This window comes from Clinocottus analis, unplaced genomic scaffold, assembly GCF_023055335.1.
Source record: "Clinocottus analis isolate CAN_PGR_092001 unplaced genomic scaffold, fCliAna1.0.p SCAF_25, whole genome shotgun sequence".
In the NCBI taxonomy this organism is placed as follows: domain Eukaryota; kingdom Metazoa; phylum Chordata; class Actinopteri; order Perciformes; family Cottidae; genus Clinocottus; species Clinocottus analis.
In genome coordinates, this window is record NW_027175987.1 from 7,420,679 (window position 1) to 7,430,000 (window position 9,322).

At 42.9% G+C, this 9,322-nt stretch overlaps 1 protein-coding gene across 5 annotated transcripts in view; it reads right to left on the reverse strand.

The window, feature by feature from the left end:
- Positions 1–5,169: 5,169 nt before the first annotated feature.
- nfia (nuclear factor I/A) overlaps positions 5,170–9,322 on the reverse strand; it is a 158,504-nt gene continuing 154,351 nt past the window's right edge. For all 5 annotated transcript variants that reach the window (XM_068591697.1, XM_068591694.1, XM_068591695.1 and 2 more), the window contains one exon: positions 5,170–6,038. In XM_068591697.1, coding sequence (XP_068447798.1) covers positions 6,024–6,038 — 15 coding nt within the window. In that variant the 3' untranslated portion in view covers positions 5,170–6,023. The remainder of the gene's footprint in view (positions 6,039–9,322) is intronic.

Genomic DNA, 9,322 nt, shown 5'->3' on the forward strand with positions numbered 1-9,322 from the left:
GGCCGAACGATTAATGGGGAGAATGATCTATCAACAAGGAAAGTGATTATTGGTCGCAGCCCTGGATGTGAAGATGTATAAGAGCACATCCAGTGTAGACCTTGATGGGCGCCTAAAGGAGCTGCTGTTCCGTGACCCGTTTAGACGAGGTGCAAGCCTCACTTCAGAATAATTATCGAGGAAAGAGGTGAAACACCCTGTCGTGATAAAAGCTGTAAAACTGGAAGGGAATGCAGGAAATGAGCAGAAACTCTAATCGCACCGGAAGTCCTGGTCGCCCCGGTGACTTGCCGTTTCTCGGCTGATTATCTGCTGCATGAATGTGATGTAGTGATGGAGCAGCAGTGGATGTGTAGATGGACGGAGATCAGAGTGAACCTCCGGGCTGAGGGAGGGCTGGAAGAGGGGGAGGAAGGGGAGGAGGAGGAGGAAGAGGAGGAGGAGGAAGAGGAGGAGGAGGCGGAGGTGATCTTGTGGGCCAGTGAAGAAAGAAACAGATGGAAAAGAAAAAGAATCATGTTGCATAATCAAGCTGTTTATTTTCCTGCATGGAATGGTGAACACAAAAAAAGATGCCAAGATGCATTTATAGTAGGGGCATCCTTTGGCTGGCTATGTCATTGTCTCCTGCCTAAATCTAAATTTTTTTTAAATGCATTAAAAAGAAACGCTTTCTTTTTCTTACCAATTTTCCTCAGAATTACCTAGATGTAGCTTCATCAACACTGATGCAACAAATAACTTTCAAAACATACAGCATACTGTAACATCCATTTACAATGGTCTTATCACCACAGCGCCCTATACTTTTTAAGTACAGGAATATGCTATACCATCAACAGAGGAAATGTTCTTAAATACATACAAAAAGGAAAAGAAAAAAGAAGAAAAAAAAGAAAGAAAAATAAGGAAACAGGAAAGTTTTTAACTTAAATCCAGTTCCCGGAAAACAAACCAAACCAGTTCTAGTAATGTGGCCTCGATACAAACAATCAGAAAATTCACAACACTAGTTTTTCCTCATTTTATCAATGTTACAAAAGTCCTGCATTATAAAATAGGGCAGCTTTAAAATCAGTGTAATTAATAAAACTATACAACATACAAACACGTCTCTCAGTCAGGCCGAGTGGCCCTGCTGCTCTGCCCTCCTGCCCGTTAAGAGCTAACTCTTCACTGCGTCTCTTCGCTGCTGTACCAGAACTAAATTACACACACAACACAAGAACAAAAAAACACACTGCCCAAACTATTGCTTTTATATTCTTTTTCATTTTTTCTTTCTTAAAAAGGGTGCAATTTTGTCGTTATCTTACACACAACACAGCCAAAAGTCGCTGATTAGATGCTAGGCTGTTTCACAAGGTTTTTGTGACACTTAAAAAAAAATGTCCGTGCAATTTTTTTTAATTCCCTTCGCTCTTTTTAAGCCCTGGAAGCTGTATTTTTTTTTTTTTTTTTACGTAATACTTTTTCACTATCGTCATTTATTTTATATTTAGTGCAGATAATTAAGGAAGTAATGCCCAACTCATGGCTAAAGGGTAGGCAAGAACAAAGACGAAACAAACATGTCACACTAGGAGGAAACACAACCCACACAAGTGGAACTACTAAACCATCACAGCTGACGGCATCACGGCGCTGTCCGTTACATTTGATAGACGGACTGAACACAGAACAGGTAAACAATTTATTCACTAAAACCTCTGCCGAGCAGGGCGGGGCGTGGTTAAAATGTAGGACGTCATCGAAAATGTTTTTTTTATATATAAACTGTTTTCTGCGCGATGGAGAAGAAGTTGGACTTGTTTAAGGCTTGCTTGTGACCAAAGAAATAATTTTAAAAAAACATTTCAGAAAGAGAGACCCAAATGTAATATTGCGGCCGTCTGGAAGATTATCAAAATAGGAAGGAAGGAAGTGGAATTCCCCGAGCGATGGTGGCTCAGCTTTGCTGGAGCGTTGGTGCGGGGCTGGCTTCACAATTTTTAGGGACCGACCATGGAGCATGATGCCAGTCACGTGCACGCTTACTTTGGTTGAAAGTAAAGAAAAAAGAAAAAACTAAACTAAATAAACAATGTCAGTTAAAAAAAGAAAAGTGTGTGCAAGCAGGTATTGCATATTTGATCTCCTCATTGTTAATTTCTGGGAACAAAAAGTAGAAGAATCAACCAACCAAATATTTTTTTTAAAGAAAAAAAGAAATATATCCCATCAGACAAAAAGCAGGATGAAAGGGTTGGGTGTGGGTTAACTTATTTCACTGAACAAATCTACCAGCTAGTGAGCAGTTACATGGTCCTTCTGTTATATCAAGATATTGTCAGCACAACATTTTGCGAAATGAGCACAATGTCGTTAACTGTTATGACCAAGAAATATGGGAAAATATCCTTTTTTCGGCGGTCATCACTGCACATTTTGTAATTTAAATGTAAGCTGAAAGGTTTGCAAGAACAAACTCTTTGTATCTGCTGAAAATTAGGGACCTGAATGCTAATGCACAAAACCTTTAGCTAACCCAAAACAAACTGTTGAAGCTGCTAAACTCAATAGTTAGCCAACCTGACTCAAAGTGTTTAGCTACTCATGTAAATCATTTTACCCGTTAAACTAAACTGCTATCTAACAGAGAGCAAACTTTATTTAGCAGCTAAATGTTAACTGTTAGGGAGCAGGGACTTTCAGAAGGAAACATTTGATGGCATTTTTCTGTCCCCAAAATTAGACTAAAAATGAGTTTCACAGGAGTTTGCAAAGTTGACAGGAAAGAATACTACAATTGTTACTACTTGTGTTAATTTTTTTTCTCCCACCATCTCCATCTCCTATCTCTCCTGTCCCTCTCATCAAACCCATTTTAGTTGCCATTAGCTAACATTAGCAGCTAACAATTAGCTAACCTGAAAGAAACCTGGTCTGCGACAGCTGCTACACCTGACCATTAGCTAGCATTAGTGTTTCCTCGGCTAACTATTAGCTAACCTGAAGGAAACATTTTTAGCTGCTACACCTGACCATTAGCTTACAACTAAAAAGGTCAGGTTAAACTCACATTGTTTTTACATAAGACAAATATCATCTTCATATCAGTCCTGTCAACATTACATAACCTCTGACTCGGTGCTCATTTTACAAAATGTTCCTGTGTTGTGACTGTTATCAGGTACCTGAACATGATTGACCTGATTGTAGCTGGTGTAGATTTCACCGGCTCAGCGCTGCAGGTAGAGATGGGGGCGGGGGGGCTAACCCCAAACCCAACCCTCTTAAAACTGAGAGATTACCAACCAGTAATTCTGGTAATCACAGCATTCCTCTCCAGCTTTAACACTTTGATGTTAATTGCTCCAACTACCAACAGAACCGCAGGTGTGGAGGGGGAATTATTTAAAGGAAACAATCAAACAAGACGCTCCACATTGGATCTTGTGCAACCTCTCAAGACTGGACCGTAGCTCAAGGCACATTGATGAGGAACAATTGTTTTCATGCAATTTGATAACGTACGGATGAAAGAGAGAACGTCTTGGAACTAAAAAGCAGAATTGATCTGTTGCTGAAGGTAAAATAAACAAGGACGGAGGGAAGGAAGTACAAAAAAAAAGAAAAGAATAGAGAGATGCCGAGAAGCGAAGAGAGCTGGTTGTTTGTGAAGGAGAGCGATAGAAAAGGCCTTGACAAGGCCAAACTAATAGACGGCTGCTGGCAAGTGCCTGATGTTGGATTTACAATATAGTGTCTTTATCTCACTAACTACATCATCTATGGAAAAATTCGTCACTAACACTAGAACATGCAGATTTTTTTTCTTCTTTTTTTTTCTTTTTTCACTTAAATTCACTTTTGTTTGACGCTAGATGGTCATAAGTGTGTGTGCATGTGTGTGTGTGTGTGTGTGTGTGTGTGCGTGCGTGAGTGTGTGTGTATATATCTATATATCTGTATATATATATATATATATATATATATATATATATATATATATATATATATATATATATATACATATATAGATAGATAGATAGATAGATAGATATATAGATATATAGATATATCTATATATATATATAGTATAGGAAAGGAAAAACATAACTGAAGTTCAATAAAATGGTAAGTTGCATGTGAAGCGCTCGGCTGTCTATTTGTGGATGAAAGCTTCCAGAGAGTTACCCTCTGCACTGTCTCTTTATCGCTAAACCACACCCCCTGATTACACACTCACGGCCTATTGGCCAACTGCAGGAATAAGTGCTTTTGATTGGATGAGACCTCTAAGAGACCCAGCCAATCAGCGGGTAACACCCGTTAACGATTATCTCGCAGAAACTGGAGAAAACATGATTATGTTTTAGCCTAAATTCACTTGTTATATCTTCTGCTGATTTCGCCTCATGAGAAATTTAAATAGTTTTTTGTTGTTGTTTTTCAAAAGTAAAACGATGTGCTCATTAAAATAAGTTAATCGCTTAGTGTTTCAAAACAGAAAAGCAGACTTAAGCTGCAAAAAATGCTTTAAAAAATTGATTGTTGAAAATTATATTTTTTTAAAGGGATTGTTGTTCTACCATGCTAACAGCTTTACAAGATGAATAAACAACAAATAATAAACAATAATGTGAATACAGCTCCCCTTATTTCTCACAAGGCTATGGTTTCTAGTTCAATGCTGCTTTGTTGTCTTTTGTACCCCAATATTTTAGAGTCCCAGAGGTGTGAGCGGACTAGGAAGAAAAATATAGTTTATATATACTTTTCATCAACTGTTTTCAACAAGCTATCTTACAAAGATATTTAACTATCCAACAGCTAGTCAACAAAATTGCACTTTCCTCATGTTCAATATTCCACTGTTTTAGTCACTCATCTTTCTCTCTGTTGTCTGCTTGCTGCGTATCGGACACCAGAGCTTTCTGCCCACCCTGTGCATGCGATAGCTTCATAGCTTCACCCAGACTGGTGGATGGATAGAGGAGGAAGAGGGGACCAGGTGAAATGATGGCCGAAGGGAGAAATATCAATGAGCCATGAAGCCAAAGCCTTCCAGATAAACCAACTCGGAGCCACTAGCGTCTGGTCGCAACACTTCACATCAACAAACCCCTGCTTTCCCCCCCATTTTCACCACCCCACCTCCACCTGAGCCCTCCCCCACCCCTGTTGCAACCACCCGCCACTTTCACGTGTAGTTCATGTTATTACTGTGAAACAGGCAGGGCGTTGGTTTGTGCCCGCACCACCTCTCCATAAGGTCAACTCTTTCCATTAAGCACTAGTCCATGTCCTTGGAAAGAGCCTCGTCGACTTCTTCCCTCCCTGACGTACCACCAACCAAGTGGCTTAAGTGAGGTGGGTGGGTAGAGTCCATCCCAGGAGGCGTGTGAGGGCTCAGGCAGCTGGGAGAGGGGTCGGGGGTATTAGCTGGTGGTATATGAGCCAGTTAACACCTCCCCTCTCCCTTCAAGCCTGCCCTGTCCCACGGACCAAACCAACCCAAAGCCATCGTGAACCACTAGGATGGGGGTTTGGAATAGGGGTGGAGGGCACTGTGTCGTTGTAAGTCCACTGGATGCACACTCTGCGGAGGATGACGGGAGGGTGGTTATGTAGTTTCTCCAGAGGGAAGCTCTGTGATTCAGCCTTGCAGCGTTCCCAAAAACTGCTGCTTGTAAGGAGGGGCGGGGGAGGGGGGGGCAGGGTCTGGCACTAGAAATGGACATCGACATACGTACGTCTACAGGGAAGTCTGTGGCATACAGTTTACAGAGTGGGTGTTTTAACACCGGGGTTGGGGCGCGTTTTGATCCGCTGTAGCCATGCTGATGCTGCCGAGTATGGCGCTGGTGGGAGTAGAGTCAGGCGCAGAGCGGGAGAACGAGGAGGGCTGTAGGGGCGGGGCAAGAAAGGACTTTCTGTTGCGGTTGGCATCAAAGGTCAAGGGTCGAGGAGGAGGCTGCAGCGATCTGTTGTATAGGTGGGTGGAGGGGGAGGTGGGTGGAGAGGCTCTTCTGGAGTCCTTACCCTAGGTACCACTGTGGAGGGAGACAGGAAGACATATTTACATTGTGATTGAAAACAAAGTCTAAATACTAAATACGGGCGTTTAAAACTGTCAAATTCCAAACACGTTATAAATTCCCTTTATGTTCGTGTCTTAATGTTTGTTAATGAAATGTTGTTATCTATAACTGCAAAAATCGAAGTTGATCTTGACCTGCAGACACAAAATGTGAGTCATGGCATCAAACTGCTACTTTGACTACTTTGACTTAAGTTTCTGTTGCTGCTTTTGACTGGAAAAGATAAAAGTATGCTCCTTTATTCTTTTGCAATTTGGTGAAAGATTTTACACCTGGGACATCATTTTCCACTTTTCCTCTAGCGCCATTCTCAGGACAAACTTTTAAGTGTATAGCTCAACAACTGTTCAGACTCCCAGAAAGGAACATGTTGTTTGTCCTCCTACTGCAGGACAATAACAGCACTTGTTTTTCTGAGATGAATCTCAGTTTGGGTCGCATATTCTTTTATTTGTTCAGGACCTGAAACACGACACTGGTTCTCCTGCCGACAGTTGGGAGTTTATGACACTTTCTATCTCCACAGTATTACCAGAAGTGTGTGTGTGTGTGTGTGTGTGTGTGTGTGTGTGTGTGTGTGTGTGTGTGTGTGTGTGTGTGTGTGTTATCCATCTCTGATAGGCTGGTATCGATCGCCAAAGGTGCATCGCTCATGTTTCATGAATCCTCCCCTCTTCCTCACTAACCCCGCCAAGTTCAAGTTCATCCCTGACTTACATCACGTCTGGTTGCCAGGGACAACCAGACGGCCCAGGACGTGACTACAATTGCCAAGGCAACCGCAACGCCCTCCACTCCCTTACCCCGCCTACCCACCTCACCTTCTCTTCTGTTCCCCTCCCTCCTCTTACTTCTCCTTCTCTTTCTTCCCTTGCATTCATCGTCTCAATCGCTCTCCTCCCTGTCCCGCTCTACACTTCACACACACACACAGACACAGACACACACACACACACACACACACACACACATACACAAACTACTGCGCACAGACACATACACACACACACGCACAGATATTGATTTGAAGTAGAGGCACACACAAACCTTCACACTGTTTTAAAAACAATGCACAATTTATTTATTAAAAAGAAATATTTGAATGTAAGGGGAAAGTTTAAATAAACACATACAGTTAAATCGTTATTGTGTGTGCGTGTTGCAGGGTTCCTCTACACTCCTGACTCGTTGAAATTCTATTGCTGTGTGTGTGGTTGTTTTTGTGTGTGTGTGTGTGTGTGTGTGTGTGTGTGTGTGTGTGTGTGTGTGTGTGTGTGTGTGTGTGTGTGTGTGTGTGTGTGTGTGTGTGCAGTAGTGATAGAGGAGAAGACTGGAAGGTTAGTTTTTAATCAATACAACTTGCTGACGCTGGGACTTTTCTACCTCGCTGGCTCCCCCTTCCTCCCCCCGCCAGTATCTCCCGGTGTCTCTCGCCCTCTCGCTCGCTCCCTGCACTGCAGCTCCTCCCTCCCTCTGTCCTGAGAAGACTCAGGGAAGATGAAACTCTCATAGGCCAGACAGTGCGTGTTTGTGTGTGTGCTTGTGCGTGTGCGTGTGTGTGTGGAGTAATGTTACCACACAGCGGGCTGATGCTGACAGCTGTGATTCAGACTGTAGATACTCATCACAGAAGGAGAGAGAGCGAGATAGCGAGAAGAGGTAGAGGAAGACGAAAGATGGAGAACGAAGCGAGACTTTAAGAGATCAGTCGGGTGGGTTTCCATGTTTTTCTCATTGTCAACAATTCAAACTAACGACGCGTCGGCTCGTCTATTCTTTCTGACTTGCTGGCTTCCGGCTGGTCACTGTCGCTTTTTTATCAAACAAACAGGAAGAAACAGTGCATTGGTCGGGGACTATTTTCAGTGGCAGATTCATCCATCTAGTGAGTAGGTCAGGCAGCAGGATGGTGTATATGGGGCCAAATGAAAATAAACTACAGTGTCTGTGTGTTCCTGGTGTTGAAGGGGCAACAGTGAGAGCTCAAATGTGCTTATATATATATATATATATATATATATATATATATATATATATATATATATATATATATATATATATATATATATATATATATATGTATATCTGAGCTCTGTGGCTCAGAGGACGTAGACATATTTTGCTCTGATACATACTCACACACAATATTTGTTAGTAGAAACATTCATTGATTTTGCTAAATAATTATTCAAATCTGTCCCCCCAAAAAACAAAATCTCCTGAGAATAGCAGCCATCTCTCTATTTCAATCCCTGATAGAATTCCTGTGTCTTTTGCCCAATTCTGTCTCGTCCTGAGTCAGCACTCTCACACACACACACACACACACACGCACACACACACACACACACACACACACACACACACACACACACACACACACACACACACACACACACACACACACACACAGACACTGTGTGGGTGAGTCATGAGGTGGGCGTGGTGCTTTTACTGCATGTGTGTGTGTGAGAGTTTCACCTTGAAGACTGCGTGCAAATAGGACACGGAGACAGATGATGACTACACACACACACACACACACGCTATCACACACACACACACACACACACACACACACACACACACACACACACACACACACACACACACACACAGATGGGAAAGTACCCTCACTGCAAACGTCTGCTGCTCCGATGTAACATAACCGCACTCACACTCACACACACACACGCACACACACACACACATGCACACACACACACACACACACACACACAGAGTTATTGATCAGGTCATGGCTGGCTGTTGAATAGTTGTGTGTGTGTATGAGGTGTGCGTTGGTTGGCACAATGGAGGTGCCAACTCCCTCCCTCCGTCTTCGTGGGCGACCGCCACCATCTCCCACGGCTACCACCACGCTGACCCGTATGGGCACGATGCCTACTCTCAAACAATGCCAATGCCATCTGCCCCCCCCCCCCCCCCCCAAAAGACCTATATACACACACACACACACACACACACACACACACACACACACACACAGGAATGCACAGACTGTCCAGTTGGTCACCATGGCAATGAGAGGAGGGAGTGTTTACGGTACTGTCCCATGGCTCTCTCTCTCTCTAACAGAGGCCTAATGTCGACCGCCCAGGGTGACTTTTGTTCCTTCTTCTATGTGTGTGTGAGTGTGTGTGTGTGTGTGTGTGTGTGTGTGTGTGTGTGTGTGTACATGTGTACGTGTGTGTGTGTTATTATGTTGATTTCAT